The sequence below is a fragment of the Onychomys torridus genome, chromosome 22, assembly GCF_903995425.1.
Source record: "Onychomys torridus chromosome 22, mOncTor1.1, whole genome shotgun sequence".
Lineage (NCBI taxonomy): Eukaryota > Metazoa > Chordata > Mammalia > Rodentia > Cricetidae > Onychomys > Onychomys torridus.
The window spans coordinates 15,985,761-16,003,933 of NC_050464.1; the positions used below are offsets into that span (position 1 = coordinate 15,985,761).

Genomic DNA, 18,173 nt, shown 5'->3' on the forward strand with positions numbered 1-18,173 from the left:
GACAGGGTTTCTCTGTGTAGTCTTGGCTGTCCTGGAATTCGCTTTGGAGACCAGGCTGGCCTCGAACTCACAGAAATCCGCCTGCCTCTGCCTCCCGAGTGCTGGGGTTAAAAGGCGTGCGCCACTTTCCTGTTCTGGGAGGTTTACCTTCTAGAAAATTCTTCATCCTCTCCTTCCCTTTATTTGAAACGTCCAGTAAATCCCGTGGGCATCTCCTCTCTTTACCTTTTAGCCTTTAACAATACGTCCCAAATCAGTCGTGTTAGTAGTTGTTGGTTGGGTTTTTTAATCTTTCCTGTTTTGTTTTGAGCAAGGACTCCAAGCCCAGGCTCTGAGTTCCAATCTCCTGCCTCAGGCTCCCAAGATGCTGGCTGAAACAAGCACCAGCTCCTCAGGCCCTTGTTTCTTTCTGCTTTTTCCTTCGCCGTTTATTTACTTCCTTCCCTTCTTCCTTCTTCTGTTTTCCGGACACCTGCTCATTTTCTTGGCTTCCTGGCCTCCCTGAGCCAAGGTTTGCAGGAGCCAATGGGTGTTGGACACGAGTACGCATGCCTGCGCGGACCTCTGCCTCCCATCCTCTTCCCTCCCACTTGGTTACCAGTTGCGTCACTAAAAGAAGCTCAGGCTGATTGGCTGTCTGGCTATGGTTTTCTTTCTTCTTCTTCTTCTTCTTCTTCTTCTTCTTCTTCTTCTTCTTCTTCTTCTTCTTCTTCTTCTTCTTCTTCTCCTCCTCCTCCTCCTCCTCCTCCTCCTCCTCCTCCTCCTCCTCCTTCTTCTTCCTTCTTCTTCTTCTTCCTTCTTCTTCTTCTTCTTCCTTCTTCTTCTTCTTCCTTCTTCTTCTTCTTCCTTCTTCTTCTTCTTCCTTCTTCTTCTTCTTCTTCTTCTTCTTCTTCTTCTTCTTCTTCTTCTTCTTCTTCTTCTTCTTCTTCTTCTTCTTCTTCTCCTCCTCCTCCTCCTCCTCCTCCTCCTCCTCCTCCTCCTCCTCCTCCTCCTTCTTCTTTTTTTCTTTTTGGTTTTTCGAGACACGGTTTCTCTGTGTAGTTTGGAGCCTGGCCTGGCCTGAAACTCACAGAGATCCTCCGCCTGGCTCTGCCTCCCGTGTGCTGGGATTAAAGGCGTGCGCCACCACTGCCCGGCCTGTCTGGCTATGATTAAGGGACCCAAGAGGCAACATTGTGATGGCTGTTTCTGAGAGGATGCCTGCATTTATTATATCACACCGGGTCTTCACCCAGTCCCAGCACTCTGCCAGTCGTGACTGGGTGTAACTCGCCCACCACTGCCACATTCTAGACAGCTGTTGGAACTCCCTGCGGCCAGGTCCCCATCTTTCCCTGGTCCCTACGCCTTGGTTACTGACTCTCCTCCATCCCAGCCACTTCACTTCACTGGCCCTTTCCTTCACAGGTGGCTACTACATGCTCCTGGACTCCGCGAACGCAAGGCCAGGACAGAAAGCCGTACTTCTGAGTCCCCTGAGCCATTCCAGTGGTTGTCTGACCCTGTCTTTCAGCTACATCATGCGCGGCCGGTCGCCTGGCGAAGGCCTTTTCGTCTATGCTACATACTTGGGTTAGAGGAGATCATTGACTTGGGCACATCTGGGAGGGTTGGACTGATGGAGAAATAAGGAAGAGTATCTCCTTAGGATCTAGGAAAACCCAATGTATTTGTGAGATTGTTCTGTTTCAGAAATGGGAAGGGCGCTGGATTCCAGAAAAGTAAAGTATAGCCCGTGGCTGGCGGTCCCTATAATTGTAGCACTTGGGGGGTATGGGGCAGAAGATACAAAGTTCAAGGCCAGTCTCTGCTACAAAGTGTGTTTGAAGTCAGCCTATACTACAGGAGACTGTCTAAAAATAAACAAGCACACCAGCCAGGTGGATACTCAGTTATTAAAGCTCTTGTCACACAAGTTTGAGGACCTGATGACCATCCCTCAACACTCATGCAAACATAATAACACTTGCTTGTCACCCCAGCCCTGCCTGGGGAGGCAGAAACAGGATCCCTGGGGGCTCCTTGGTCAGCTAGTTTAGGCTCACTGACAAGCCCTAGGTCTGAGATACTCTGTTTCAAAAACCAAAATGGGTAGCTCCTGAGGAAGGATGCCTGGAGGGAACAGATGTGTACACACATCTGCATATAAACCTGCACACACGTACACTTAAAGGTACATTCATGCATACATGTGCTCTTGTGCACATAGACACCCATAAAGCAGGAGCAAAGAGTAAGAGTGCATACATGTGCTCATGTATGTGTGCACACACACAAAGTGGGAGAGAGAGAATGCGCGCATGTGCTTGTGTATACACACGCACGTGAAGCAGGCGGCGGGGGTAAGGTGGAGGCCAGGGACTGTTTGCATCTGTAGGAATATTGTCCTAGCGTTCTCTGTACAACTTGTCCTTCACTCCGAGTCCCCACAAACTTCTCTCCTGTCTGGTTTTCCTCCGTTGTAGGCAATATCCGGAAACACACTCTCTTCTCGGGACACCCTGGACCCAACTGGCAGACTGTGTCTGTCAATTATACAGGACAGGGGCAGATACAGGTACAGAGGAGCAAGGTCCTCATTAGGAGTCCCTGTGTATGGTAGGTTCTCTCAGTGTTGGGGTGAGCTGAGGGTCTGGGCATCAGGAGCAGGAGCTGAGTCTTTTTCAGTGGAAATGCCAGATGAGAGGTCTCTTAGTTTCTTTCCTATAAAGTGACCAAACACTCTAACAAAAGCAACTTAAGGGAGAAAGAGTTTATCCTGGGTGACAGGTCAAGGGTACAGTCCACCACAGTGAGGAATTCATGGCACCAGGAGCTTGAAGCAGCTGGTCACATCCCACCTCAGTCAGGAAGCAGAGAACGATAAGCACATACATGCTGCCTTTCAGCTCCCTTACACCGTCAACACAGCTCAGGATCCCAGCCAGGGAACGACGCAACTCATGGTGGGTGGGTTTGCCCACCTCAGTTAACATAAAATATTTCCCCAGTAGGCATGTCCAGAGGCCTGCCTCTCAGGTGACTTTGCCAAGTTGATGATTAATAGTAGCCTTTGTAAGAAGACTGGAGGGTTGGTGGTGGAGGGTTGATTGGCCTGATCACTCCAGGCCTGCTCTCCTCTTCTTTTCAGTTCATGGTGGTGGGTATGTTTGGAGAGATACCAGAGCCAGCAATAGCTGTGGATGCGATCAGCATTGCTCCCTGTGGGGGTGAGAACACAGCCTTGGGGACCTCTGCTGGGCGAGGGGTTGGCGTCACGGGGTGGGGGCGGGGCACGGGCTGAGTGTCTCAAACTTCCCTCTTGGAATCTGCTAGAGAGTTTTCCTCAGTGCAGCTTTGAAGACAGAGTTCATCCTTTCTGTGACTGGAACCACGTGCTTGGAGACCCCGGACACTGGAGCTGGGGAAGCAAAAGTGAACCCACCCCCATCTCAGGGCCCCCAACAGAGTTCCCATATGGAGGTGAGGAGACTGAGGACCCCCTCGAGGTTATGAGTCATTGCATCTGCATCTAGCTAGGGACTTGGTGAGGATGGTGGAGGATGTAGGGAGCCACCTCCAACAGGTGTTTATGGAGAACTCAGACCCAGAAAGGAGACTTTGCCAGGGCTGCTCAAGACAGTGGGATCATTGCAACCCAGCAGGAAACCCAGGCTTCCCCATATGGGCACAGCTCTGTTGTAGCGGTTGCTAAGAATCCTCCAGAGAGGGGCTGGTGTGTATCTATGTGTGGCTCAACAAGAGAGCACTTGCTGAGCATGTGGAAGTCCCTAGGTTCTATTCCTAGCTTTCGGGGTGGGACGGAGAGGAGCAACTGAGGCTTTGCTCTACATTGAGCCCAAGACATCAAAAATTCACGTCTTATTTCCAGCCAAGACATTTGCAGCTGATGCTAATAGAATCTGGACTGTAGACTGGGTTTCCCATGACTTTTGGCCTTCTTCATCTAAGACTCCTAAATGAGCAGAGTGCTGTTGCTGTGATGCAAACCTGTGATGGGGAGGCTAAGGCAGGGGCGTTGTAAGTTCTAGGCCAGCCTGAGCTGTATAACAAGACCCTGTCTCAGAAACTAAAGAGAAGAGCGACATGGTGCATGTCTGGTTGTGTGCTCACCTGGGAAGCTAGACATGGCTACAGCAAGCAGCTAGACTTGTCATGTATGCAGGTTTCTGTGTGGGGAGGGGTTCACCTTTCTGGTTCCCTCTTCCTTCATCCAGGGGATCATTATATTTACTTCGATTCAGTCAAGTTACTCAAGGCGGGACAGTCTGCCAAGTTGGTGAGCCCTCCCTTCTGTGCCCCTGGGGACATCTGTGTGGAGTTTGCTTACCACATGTATGGCCTTGGAGAAGGGACCACACTCAAGCTGTTGTTGGGGAGCCCTGCGGGCAGTTCGCCTGTTTCCCTGTGGAGCCGTGTCGGGTCTCAGAGCACCGGCTGGGTGAACAGCTCTGTCACCATCCCGAAGGGACATCAGCAGCCCATGCAGGTGAGAGATGGAGAGTGGGTCCTATATGTATGGGGGGGCACATAATAAGGGGGTCCAGGGTCCAGGGTGGGCGATAAACTGAGGTAGAAAGGTGATATGTTAGTTTTTCTTGGGTGCTGTGATAAAACGCCTTACAGGAGCAACTTATGCAAGGAGAGGTTTATTTTGACTTAGGGTTTTGGGGTGGGGTAGAACCCATGATGGTGGGGAAGGTACGGTGGCTGGGCTCATCCTGCATGAGCTTGCTGGGTAGCTCATAAAGATCACAAATCAGGGAACTGGACCAGAAGTTAGGCCAGGCGACAACCATTAAATGTCCGTCTCCCAACAGCCCATGTCTGAAAGGTCCTACCACCTCCCAAACAGTGCCACCAGATGAGGACCAAGCATTCTAACACACAGGCCTATATGGGGCATTCCAGATTCAGGTTGTAAGAGGGGGAAAGAGCGCAGAGAGGAGGTAGACTTGAGATTCAAGAGGCAGAGGACACGCACCGCAGACTTTTATTGTCCTGTTCTTCCTTCTGTGTCCCCTGTGGCCTGCAGTTGTTTCTCGAGGCCACCCGGGGTACCAGCACCGCCTTCGTTGTTGCGGTGAATTTTGTCTTCATCACTCATGGACCATGTCGGGGTAAGATGAAACTCGAGGGCCCAGCATCTCCCACCATCAGTACTGGGAATAGAAGCCCGTGCCTCATACCTGCCGGGCAAGCATTCCTATGCTCTGTCACACCACAGCCCCTTACTAGAGGATTCTAGGCAAGTGCCCTACTACTGAACTGTACCCTAGCTCCTCTCTAGGGGAATCCTAGGGAAGTTCTCTGCTACTGAACTATATTCCCAGGCTTATTTTAACTCCACTGTAAAACAGGCTTTCACACGGTAGCCCGTGTGGCCTCAAACTTGTGACCCTTTTGCCTCAATGTCACTGGTGTCTGTGATGACAGATGGGCACACTATACCCAGCTATGACTGTGGCTTTGATGGTATGAGTTTGTGTGGCAGGATCCAGAACCTTCCTTCCCTAGTGGTACTGAAGGCAGGCCCTACCTCCTATTGAGTTTTGTGATTCCCGTACCTGGCACTAATGTGTTCTGGGAGTTCTGTCTCTTGAATAAGTGAATGAAGGTTGGGGAACTGGGGGCAGAAATAGGGGTGACAAAGTGGCCCCCCATGAGCCCACCCACTCCTATTTAGATGAGTGAAAGGGAGGTGGTCTAATTTTGACTAATTAACAGGATTTTGCTTTTCTTTGCAGTATCGCAGCAGACAGAGATTCTACCTACTGGTCCTTCTGAAAACATTGTCCTTATAGTCCCCACAGAAGCAACCCATATTTCCGTAGAAATATCCTCCACTCACACTGAAGAGACCACCACCCCTACAGAAGTGGCCACTGTAACCGCAGAAGTGACCAGTGTCCTTCAGGAGATCCCACCTACGGAAGTGACCAGTGTCCATCCTGAGGTGACCGTCATCCCTACAGAAGTGACCAGTGTCCATCCTGAAGTGACCATCATCCCTACAGAAGTGACCAGTGTCCATCTTGAGGAGACCGTCATCCCTACAGAAGTGACCAGTGTCCATCCTGAGGAGACCGTCATCCCTACAGAAGTGACCAGTGTCCATCCTGAGGAGACCGTCATCCCTACAGAAGTGACCAGTGTCCATCCTGAGGTGACCATCATCCCTACAGAAGTGACCAGTGTCCATCCTGAAGTGACCATCATCCCTACAGAAGTGACCAGTGTCCATCCTGAGGTGACCATCATCCCTACAGAAGTGACCAGTGTCCCCACAGAAGTGACCAGTGTCCATCCTGAGGTGACCATCATCCCTACAGAAGTGACCAGTGTCCATCCTGAGGAGACCGTCATCCCTACAGAAGTGACCACTGTCCATCCTGAAGAGACCGTCATCCCTACAGAAGTGACCAGTGTCCATCCTGAGGAGACCATTATCCCTACAGAAGTGACCAGTGTCCATCCTGAGGAGACCGTCATCCCTACAGAAGTGACCAGTGTCCATCCTGAGGAGACTGTCATCCCTACAGAAGTGACCAGTGTCCATCCTGAGGAGACCATTATCCCTACAGAAGTGACCACTGCTACCACAGAAGTGACCACTGCTACCACAGAAGTGACCACTGCTACCACAGAAGTGACCACTGCTACCACAGAAGTGACCACTGCTACCACAGAAGTGACCACTCTCTCTCCTGAAGGGACCATTATTCCTACAGAAATGATCACTGTCTCTCCTGAAGAGACCACCACCTCTACAGAAGTGACCACTGTCTCCTCTGAGGAGTCTACCACCCCTCCTGCAGGGACCACTGTCTCCTCTGAGGAGTCCACCACCCCTCCTGCAGGGACCACTGTCTCCTCTGAAGAGACCACCACCCCTCCTGCAGGGACCACTGTCTCCTCTGAAGAGACCACCACCCCTCCTGCAGGGACCACTGTCTCCTCTGAGGAGTCTACCACCCCTCCTGCAGGGATCACTGTCTCCTCTGAGGAGTCCACTGTTCTTACAGAGCAATCTACTGTCCTCATGCAAATGCCCACAACATGTAGACCACCCTGTTCAAGCCCTTCACAGGTTCCAGGTGTCTTGACCAGCATGGCCACAGCTACAGGTATATCTGCTACAGGGATGAGGTGGACAGCTGGACCTCTCAAGTAGAAGACAGTGAGGAGATTAGGGAAGGATGTTCCGAAAGTGAAAGGCCTATACCTAGACTGCAGAAACACCAGCCACAAACTGAGTCCTATCCTCAGGCTCCTTCCCTCTTTCCTTCCTTCTTCTGACCCCATTCTACTTCTCTCCCTTCTCCTTTTCTTCCTGTCTTCCAACATAGCTGAGGCTAGCCTCAAGTTGATGACCTTCTTGCCTTGGTCTCCAGAGTAATAGGATTACAGGCATGTACCACCACACCTAACGTTGACCTGAGTATTTCATACAAATGGAACCACGGAATGTGTTTATGAGCACATTGTCTTCAAGATTGCGACCTTATTATAACATTGGTCAGAACTTTTTTTCCGTTTTTGAGACAAGATCCTGTTATATAGCTCAGGTTGGCCTTGAGCCCTTGGTGGTCTTCCTACCTCAGCTTCCCACGGATGCCACCATGCCCAGCTATTTAAGTCTTCTTCTTTTTTAAATCACAGAATAAATGCAGGCTTATTTAGAGAAGAACTTGAGTTCAGAGTAGGAGAGAGATGGGGAGGCTTTTGGGGCGGGGTGGGGCAGGGCAGGGCAGGGCGCAGCTGTGTAATGAAAGCCTGATGGGGCTGTGCTTTCCTTTCAGAGGGCTGCCCTGCAAATGCCCACTTTGAATTGTGTGCATGCCCTGCATCCTGTGAGAGCCCCAAGCCCAGCTGCCAGTCCCCCTGCAGTCCTGGCTGTGTCTGCAATCCTGGATTTTTGTTTAGTAGCAATCAATGCATCAACGAGTCTGCCTGCAATTGCTTCTACAGCAACAAGTACTATCAGGTATGCCTCCGGGGTGCCCAGCTTCCCCAAGGGGAATTGATGCCAGGACACCTGGGCCCTGGTGCCCCCGATTTCTGCGTGAGAGGAGCTTAGAGAGCCCCAGGGTGTAGGCTCAAAGGACTGGATACACCGTGGTGGAGCCCTTCATTCGGCACTGGATTGGGTTTCATAGTGCTGAGGATGGAGCCAAGGACCCCTTGCCTTCTAGGGAAGTGCTCTACCAAGGACCCACTCTCGCACCTTTTCACTAGGGGATTCTGAACAGGGGCTCTACCACTGAGCAATGCCCTTAGCCCCTCACTGAGGGACTCTAGGATGGTGCTCTACCACTGAGCCACACCCCAGCCCAGGAGTGACTGCATTTTCAGAGCTCAGTCACCAGGGATGGGTGGTGACTGGCAGACCAGACAGATCTAGAGTCAGGTAGCAGAGCTGGAACACGGATGCGGTATTCATTCTCTGCATCATCTTCAGAAAGGTCATCTTGTTTAGTCTGTTTCCATGACTGTAAGAATATGCACAGTAAGACCTACCTTTTTATTTATTTTTTAAAAAGATTTATTTATTTATTATGAATACAGAAGAAGGTACCAGATCTCATTACAGATGGTTGTGAGCCACCATGTGGGTGCTGGGAATTGAACTCAGGACCTCTGGAAGAGCAGTCGGTGCTCTTAACCTCTGAGCCATCTCTCCAGCCCCCCTACCTTTTTATTTAGTTGGGTTTTTTTCATTTTTTAAAAATTTTAATAAATTTATTGATTTATTTTACATCCCAGCCGCAGCTTCCCCTCCATCCCTCCTCCTAGTCCCTCCCCAATGCTCCCCAGGCCCCCCTCTCCCCCCCCCCCCCAGCAATCCACTCTCCCTCCATTTCTGTTTAGGAAAGGGCAGGTCTCCCATTAGTATCAACATAGCATGGCATATCAAGTTGCAGTAAGACCAAGCATTTCCCTTGTATTGGAGCTGGACAAGATGACCCAGTGTGAGGAGTAGGGTCCCAAAAGCCAGCAAAAGAGTCAGAGACAGCCCCCTGCTCCCACTGTTAGGAGTCCCACAAAAGGGCCAAGCTACACAACTGTCACACACACACACACACACACACACACACACACACACACACACACACACCCCGATCTCGCTTGTAGCCCAGGCTGGCCTCGAATTCACAGAGATCCACCTGGCTCTGTCTCCTGAATGCTGGGATTAAAGGTGTGCGCCACCACCGCCCGGCTTATTTAGTTACTTTTGAGATATAGTCTCATATGTCCCAGGTGGACCTTCAACTCATGTAGCTGAGGATGACCTTGTACATTTGATTCTTCTGCCTTTACCTTCCAAGTGCTGGGCTTCGGGTGTCCAGTTATGTAGTACTGAGGACTGAACAGAGGATTTTGTGTCGTTAGACAAGCCCCCTAGTCACTGAGCCACACCCAGCCCTCCTCCTCCTCCTCCTCTTCTTCTTCCATGTTTCACTTCCAGCAAGAAGAGGGAAGGTTACAGAATTTTGTTGCTGCTGTTCTGAGCAGAGTCTTACTTGATAATCTAGGCTAGCCTGGAACCCACTTTGTAGCCCAGGCTGGTCACAAATTTGAGTCAATTCTCTTGCCTCAGTCTTTCAAGCTTTGGGATTACAAGTGTGCACTACCACTCTTGGCTTAAGATTTTCTCTCCTTACCTCATAGTGTATAAAGTTAGATGTGCCAGCACACACCTGTAATCTTAACACTGGAGAGATGGAGACAAGGGGACCAGGAGTTCAAGATCATCCTCAGCTGGTTAAGGGAATTCAAGGCTAGCCTGGGCTACATGAGACATGGTTTAAGGAAGAAAAAAAAAAAAACTAAACAGATTTTTTTTGTTGTTTGTAAAGATGAGTTTTGGCTTCATTTTTGTTGCTCTGATAAAAGACCAGATAAAAAACAAACTTTGGGGAGGATTTATTTTAGCTCATAATTTCAAGTTACAGTCCATCATTGAGAGGAAATCAAGGTAACAGGAGCAAAAGACAGCTGGTTTTACTTTTATAGTCTATGTACAGTCAAGAATAGAGAAATCAATGCATGCGTGCCTAGGGCTCAGATGGCTTTATATATATATTTCCTGTATAGTCCAGGGCCTCAAACCAGAGAATGGTGCTGTGCACTTTTAGGCTGGGTCTTCCCACATCAATTATGGCAATGAGACAATTCCCTGGAATGTCTACAGGCCAACTTAATTTAGACAATAGCTCTAGGAGATTCTCTTCCTAGGTGACTGTAGATTGTATCAAGTTGCCAATTAAAACTGGAACCTTCCACACCAAATTACTTAATAAATACTCATTGCTGTTATGAACAATTCATGATAAACACATGCAATCTGTTAATTAAAAATGCTACCAGGCGTGGTGGTACATGCCTTTAATACCAGCATTTGGGAGGCAGAGGCCAGCCTGGTCTACAAAGAGAGTTCCAGGACAGCCAGGGTTACACAGAGAAACACTGTCTCACCTCAAAGAAAATAAAAAACAAACAAATAATAAATAAATAAAAATAAAAATGGTTAGAGTGGGCTGGGTGTGGTGGCATATGTCTTTAATCTCAGCACTGGTAAGAGACAGAGGCAGGTTGGATCTCTGTAAGTTCAAGGCCAGCCTGGTCTACAAGGTGACACCCTGTCTCATGAAAACAACAATAAAAGCAGAACCACAACCAAACAAAAGCGCTTTAAGCACACGATGTGTGGTCACTCCAGCACTTGGGAGGCTGAGGCAGGAGAGTTACCTGAATTCAATGTTGTGAAACCCTGTTTCAGAAAGAGACAAAGCGCAAGACTGCTGAAATGGCGCAGCAGGTAAAGGCACTCGCCTCTGAGCCTCGAGCCTGAGTTCCATCCCCAGGACCCACATGGTGGAAGGAGATGACAGATTCCCAAAGAAAGTTGTTCTTGGATCTCCAGACTTGTGCCATGGCCTATGAAAACACATGCACACTCACACATACACACACACACACACACACACACACACACACACACACACACAGAGTAATTTTGTGTGTGTTTGAGACAGGTTTTCTCTGTGTTCCTTTGGCTGTCCTAGAACTTGATCTGTAGACCAGGCTGGCCTCGAACTCACAGAGATCTGTCTGTCTCTGCCTCCTGAGTGCTGGGATTAAAGGCGTGTGTGACTACCACCCTGCCAAACTATAATTTTTAAACTAAAATTTAAAAAATGAAACTATTCATTAGTGTCCTCTGCTCTAGATGTCCTCCCTGCTGGCATCGGAGCACCCATGAGTATCTTCAGGAACTGTTTCCTCTTCCATCCCCTATTAGCCATTCTCTGGGGCTCCCTAAGCCTCAGTTTGGATCTTCTTCAGTGGCAGCCTGAGCAGAAAAGAAGGCCACAGCCATCAGCAGCAAGGGTTTCTCCCCAGCTGGGGATGGTAGCACTTGTTTGTAGTCCTAGATCTTGGGAGGCTGAGGCAAGCTGATCAAGGATCCTAGGCCAGCCAGGGATGTGTCAGGAACTTGCCCTGAGCCAGGCGTGGTGACGTCTGTAATCTCAGCACTTGGAAGGTGGAGGCAGGAGGCTTAGGACTTCAAGGTCATCCTCTATTATGCAGTGACTTTGAGGCCAGCCTGGGCCACCCTGGGCAACCCCCACACTACTCCCTCTCCTCACTACCCTCTCCCCACAAAAATTCTGGCTGGGAATATAGTTCAGATAGTAGAGTATGAACCCAGTGTGAACGCCTGGGCTTGATCCCCAGCACCACACACACATTGGACTATTGATTCTGTGGGTAAAAGCACCTGCTGCCAAGCCTGATGCCCTGAGTTTAATCCTTGGGGAGCCTCATGGTGGAAGGAGAGAACCATCTCCCACAGATTGTCTTCTGACCTCTGCATATATGTTATGGTGGGTGGTCATGTGCATAAGTGCATGTACGCACACACTCAAGAACTGTGGCTTTGTTGTGGGGGTCCCTGAACCTAAGTCCCTGCTCAGGGAACTGAGGCCAGCTTCCACCTCTTGAAGGGTTCCTATGAGGAGGAGAGAGGAATAAAAAACTTGTAGATAGAAAGATAGCAGAGAGAAGACAGACAGAGACACAGGACAGCTTTGGGAGGGCCTGGATCAAAATCCACCAGCCCCTTCTGTCTCTTCAAAAGGGCTTTTTATAACAAAGCCCTCCCCTTGCTAGATCAAAGCACACAGCACAGCCAAGAGCAGACCCTTCCAAACACCTGGTAACCACGCCCATGGTCAAATCATCCCCTCGTGCAGCCCTGCTGGGTAAAGCAAGCTGGGATCTCACTTGGAAACCTCTGAGGGTCTCCACACTTTGTGACTCTCAATCTGTTGCCCTTAGCCTGGGGAAGAATGGTTCAGTCCCAATTGCACAGAACGGTGCCGCTGCATGCCTGGTAGCCGGATGGAGTGCCAGATCTCTCAGTGTGGGACACACACTGTATGCCAGCTGCAGAATGGCCAGTATGAATGCCAGCCCTATGGTAAGCACTGGCCCTCACGCTGTCATGGTGAGGAGGTGGGTGGGACACTTTAGAGTGCATTCACTATTCCCATCACCACATCTGCATGTGTTCTCTTCTCACATCTGCATGTGTGATCCCAGAAAGTCATCCCTCCTGTCTTTCTAAATCATTACTCTGTCAGAGTGGGTGAAGAGCCTGTATCCTCCACATCTCCCTTGGGCAGTGGAGCTGGGAATATCTCTGGGTAGGAGAGGCTGGGGTGTGGGATTCAGTCAAGTGGGACACTGGAAACAGCTTCCTACATCTCTGTTCCCCTTCTCTGGCAGGTAGTGCTACCTGCCTGGTCTATGGGGACCTTCATTTTGTCACCTTTGATGAGAGGGACATTGACTTCACAGGGACATGTACCTATATCTTGACCCAAATCTGCGAGAACACCACAGGTAGGAGACTGGAGTGAGAGCTGGGGTGGGGGATGGGGGAGGTGGGAAGGGGCTGAGATCATAGAATAAGTGTCAGGCATGGGGACACAGGAGGTAGTCGAACAGGGTTGGTGACAGATGGCAGCAAGGGGCTGCACTGGACCAAGGCCCTCTGTTAAGTGGCAGCAGGGATGTGTCAGGCACACAGAGACAGTGCTTTCAAGCCCCCACCCTGGGGGAGTGCAGCTGAGACTATCAGTGGCCTGCTACTGTGGGAGGTTCTCTGGGCAGAGTGACAGTCACTGTTAAAGGGACTCTCACTGGAGGATGTGGCTCAGTTAGGAGAGTGCTTGCTTAGTGGGCATGAAGCACTGGTTTCTACCCCCAGAGCCTCAGTAGTGTGGAGAGCATGTCTGTCCTCTCAACACTGGGCAGGTGGATCTCCAGGAGTTCAAGGTCATCCTAGCTACAGAGTTTGAGACCAGCCTGGGCTACATGAAACAGGGTGACAGGGACTCATGAATGAACACGATTGCCCGAAGATGTCCCAGTCCATGGCGGGGAGACAGGCAACCACAATAGCAGACGGTCATGCTATGTCCCTTTCTCTTTGGTTCTGAGACCCTTACCAAGTCTCAGGGCCATATCACTGAACCTTCTGTCTGCCCCATAGTGCCAAGGTGGGCATGACCACCAACAGGGTCTCAGAAAGCAGAGGATGGGGTGGTACATGTTTTTAATCCCAGCATTCTGGGGGCTGAGGCAGGAAGATTGTCAGTTTCAGCTTGGGATACATAGTAAGGCTCTGAGAACCAATGGGGGCTGGGGGGCTCAGTTGGTTTAGTGCTTGTTCAGCAGGCACAGAGCCCTGACGGATTTCACCCCTAGCACCCCATAAACTGGATATGGTGGTACATGTCTCTAATGCCAGCACTGGGGAGGCAAGAGTGGTACTCTCAAGAGTTCAAGGTCATTCTTAGCTAGCCTAAGCTATAATGAGACCCTGTCTGAAAACAAGCAACCACCCACCCACCCAACCACCCAACCATCCAACCACCCAACCACCCAACCATCCAACCACCCAACCACCCAACCATCCAACCACCCAACCACCCAACCATCCAACCACCCAACCACCCAACCATCCAACCATCCAACCACCCACCCAACCACCCAACCACCCACCCAACCACCCAACCACCCACCCGACCACCCGACCACCCAACCACCCAACCACCCAACCACCCACCCACCCACCCACCCGACCACCCAACCACCCAACCATCCAACCACCCAACCACCCAACCACCCAACCACCCACCCACCCAACCACCCACCCACCCAACCACCCAACCACCCAACCACCCAACCATCCAACCACCCAACCACCCAACCACCCAACCACCCAACCACCCAACCACCCACCCACCCAACCACCCACCCATCCAACCACCCAACCACCCAACCACCCAACCACCCAACCACCCAACCACCCAACCACCCAACCATCCAACCACCCAACCACCCAACCATCCAACCATCCAACCACCCACCTAACCATCCAACCACCCAACCACCCAACCATCCAACCACCCACCCAACCATGCAACCACCCAACCACCCACCCAACCACCTGACCACCCAACTACCCGACCACCCAACCACCCAACCACCCAACCATCCAATCACCCACCCAACCATCCAACCACCCAACCACCCACCCATCCAACCACCCACCCAACCATGCAACCAACCACCCAACCAACCACCCAACCATCCAACCACCCAACCATCCAACCACCCACCCAACCACCCACCCAACCATGCAACCAACCACCCAACCAACCACCCAACCATCCAATCACCCACCTAACCATCCAACCACCCAACCACCCACCCATCCAACCACCCACCCAACCATGCAACCAACCACCCAACCAACCACCCAACCATCCAACCACCCAACCATCCAACCACCCACCCAACCACCCACCCAACCATGCAACCAACCACCCAACCAACCACCCAACCATCCAACCACCCAACCACCCAACCACCCAACCATCCAACCACCCAACCATCCAACCACCCAACCATCCAACCACCCAACCATCCAACCATCCAACCACCCAACCATCCAATCATCCAACCAACCAACCAACCAACCAAACAAACAAACAAACAAACAAACAAACAAATGTTTGTGACTTGGCCCTTCCTCTCTCCATCTAGAACCATCCTTTAAGATAACTGCAAGCACAGAGGAACGTGGAGTAGAAGGTGTATCCTCCCTGGACAAAGTCTTCATCACCCTGCCAGAGACTACCGTTACCATGATCAGGGACAGATACACACTGGTGAGTCCTGCCCTTCACTCACCCCCACCAGGTTACAGTCAGCCCCACCTGTCCCCAAATCCTGTTAGGGTTGGGCTTCAACAAAATAATGACGGTGATGCTTCAAACCAGTCCAGGTGAGGGAAGCTGGAGGGATGCTGTGCAGGGGTGGTGCCTTTTAGCCTTGGGTGTGATGTTAGAGTCTTAGGGTTCTCCTGGACCCTGGATCACTCTCTTTGTCTCCTTTATCTGCCAGATTGCAGATCAGAGAGTCACCCTCCCAGTGATACCTTCAAACGGCATCTTTGTGGGTTTAAGTGGGCGATTCGTGGAGCTGAGGACGACATTTGGTTTGCGTGTGAGATGGGATGGTGACAAGCAGCTTTTTGTGACTGTGCCCAGGTGAGGGGAGGCAGCCTAGTCAGGAAGCTGACTTTTCTCTCCCAGAATGCTCCGCCCCCACCCCACCCCCTGCCATTGCAGTCACTCAAGGTTAATCATTTACATATGTCCTCAAAGCTGGGAAGCAGCTAGCCCAGGCAGCAGAAGGGAAACAGTAGGAAGTGGGGTCAGGGCAGTGAGATAATAGCAGGATGCGTACACAATGCTTTGGGAATGTGCTGGAAAGAATCGCTCGGCACTCTGGGGAGCTGTCAGAAGAGCTGATGCTGGATGCCCTTCTTCAAGGAAGAGTAGTTCCCCAGATGAATGGATAAGGATAAGTCAGGCTTTGTGGACAAGGTGACATAGGGACTAGGGAGGTGGCTAATCTGGTAAAGAGCTAAGTTCCGCCCCTGGCGCGCGCACACACACACACACACACACACACACACACACACACACATCTGGGTACAGTAGTGTGCTTATAATGCCACTGCTAGGGAAGCAGGGATAACAGGATTCTGGGGGCTTGCTAGCCATAGACTCTAACTGAAGGGGTGAGCTCCAGGGTCAAGGAGAGACCCTTGCTTGAAAACGAAGGTGGAGGAGGCTGAGGAGATAGTTCAGTGGGCAAGGGTTCTTCTTGCACAAGCATAAGGACCTGAGCTTGAATCTTAAAAGCTGGACTTGGCTGTATGTGCATCTGGAACTCCAGTGTTGTGCGGGCCAGAGACCGGAGGGTCCCTGGAATTTGCTGCCTGCCAGCCTAGTTCCAGATTCAGCGGGAGGCCCTGTCCCAAAGACATAAGGTGGGGAGTGATCAAGCAGGGACATCCAACTTCCTTCTCTGGCCTCTGAGTGCACATGAGGGTATGTAAAACACACTCACCAGGGCTGGAGAGATGGCTCAGTGGTTAAGTGATTAAGAGAATGCCCTTAACCAGACCAAAGGACCCAGGTTCAATTCTGAGCATCTGCACAGCAGCTCACAACTGCCTATAATTCGAGTCCCAAGGGACACAATGCCCTCTTTTGACTTCTGTGGACACTGCATGCATGTGGTGCACAGATACACATGCAGGCAAAACACCCATATGCATAAAATAAAAATACATGCTGGGTGGTAGTGATGCATTTCTTTAATTTGGGAGGAAGAGACAAGCAGATCTCTGAGCTCAAGGCCAGCCTGGTCTACAGAGGGAGTTCTAGGACACAGAGAAACCCTGTCTCAAAAAAACAAAAAACAAAATCAACCAACCGAAAAAACAAAAAACAAATGAAGAACACTAAAACACATCTTCACACTTACATACTGAGGAAGATACCCATTGCTGACCTCCAGCCCACACAAACATGCACATCTGTGCATATACACCTGCATGTGAGTGTATACACCCCACCGAGAGAGAGAGAGAGAGAGACAGAGAGAGGGAGAGAGGAGAGAGAGACAGAGACAGAGAGACAGAAACAGAGACAGAGAGAGACAGAGACAGAGAGAGACAGAGAGAGGGAGAGACAGAGAGAGGGAGAGACAGAAAGAGGGAGAGAGAGGAAGAGGGAGAGGAGAGAGAGACACAGAGAGACAGAGACAGAGAGAGACAGAGAGAGGGAGAGACAGAGAGAGGGAGAGGGAGAGGGAGAGACAGAGACAGAGACAGAGAGGGAGAGACAGAGACAGAGACAGAGAGAGGGAGAGACAGAGAGAGGGAGAGGGAGAGGGAGAGGGAGAGACAGAGACAGAGACAGAGAGGGAGAGACAGAGACAGAGACAGAGAGAGGGAGAGGGAGAGAGAGGGAGAGAGAGACAGAGAGAGACAGAGAGAGACAGAGACAGAGACAGAGAGAGAGACAGAGACAGAGAGAGACAGAGACAGAGAGAGACAGAGAAACAGAGAGAGAGAGAGAAGAGAGAAAGAGAGAGAGAGAGAGAGAGAAACACATTCTTGTTTAAACCCACGAGAAGGTAGAGGGCAGCAAAGGATGTTGAGCAGAAAGGACAGAGGAGATCCTGAATAGATGGCTCAGGCTGGGGCCTGAGTGGTGGCCTTTAAGTACCTGGGGCCTGTCACAGAATCTGTTAAGAGTGGATAGTCTCAGTCCCTCCTGTCTCTTGTACACCGTCCCCTTGCTGTGGTCTCTGATGGCTCACCCCTCTCCCGGGCCCGCAGTACCTACTCAGGCAAACTCTGTGGTTTCTGTGGAAACTATGATGGGGACAGCAGCAATGACTACCGGAAGCCGGATGGCACGATGACACATGATGAGGATGAGCTGGGGAAGAGCTGGCAGGTAGAAGAGGAAGAGGACAAGAAGTGAGTGAGGTTCCCCCACTGGGGGCCAGGGGTGACCCTCCGTTTTCAACCCTCTGACCTTGCTCATTTCAAGATCTATCAGAGCTGGGCTTAGCTGTTCCTGCCTGTCATTCCAGAAGAGGCCAAAATGTCTTGTGCTGCAGACATAGCAAGATCCGGTTTCTAAAATCCAAGAGCTGGGGATATAGCTCAGTGGTAGAGCACCTCCTAGAATCCCCCAGTGAGGGGCTGGGGTGTGGCTCAGTGGTAGAGC

The 18,173-nt window shown here is 50.9% G+C and overlaps 1 protein-coding gene across 1 annotated transcript in view; it reads left to right on the forward strand.

The window, feature by feature from the left end:
• Positions 1 to 18,173, forward strand: part of Zan (zonadhesin) — a 113,261-nt gene that overhangs the window by 6,821 nt on the left and 88,267 nt on the right. Inside the window, 13 exon segments of the mRNA XM_036172373.1 lie at positions 1,408 to 1,572; positions 2,466 to 2,557; positions 3,131 to 3,209; positions 3,316 to 3,462; positions 4,218 to 4,489; positions 5,036 to 5,159; positions 5,763 to 7,139; positions 7,800 to 7,987; positions 12,346 to 12,487; positions 12,796 to 12,912; positions 15,124 to 15,248; positions 15,484 to 15,629; positions 17,777 to 17,920. Of these exon segments, the coding sequence (XP_036028266.1) occupies positions 1,408 to 1,572; positions 2,466 to 2,557; positions 3,131 to 3,209; positions 3,316 to 3,462; positions 4,218 to 4,489; positions 5,036 to 5,159; positions 5,763 to 7,139; positions 7,800 to 7,987; positions 12,346 to 12,487; positions 12,796 to 12,912; positions 15,124 to 15,248; positions 15,484 to 15,629; positions 17,777 to 17,920 (3,118 nt within the window).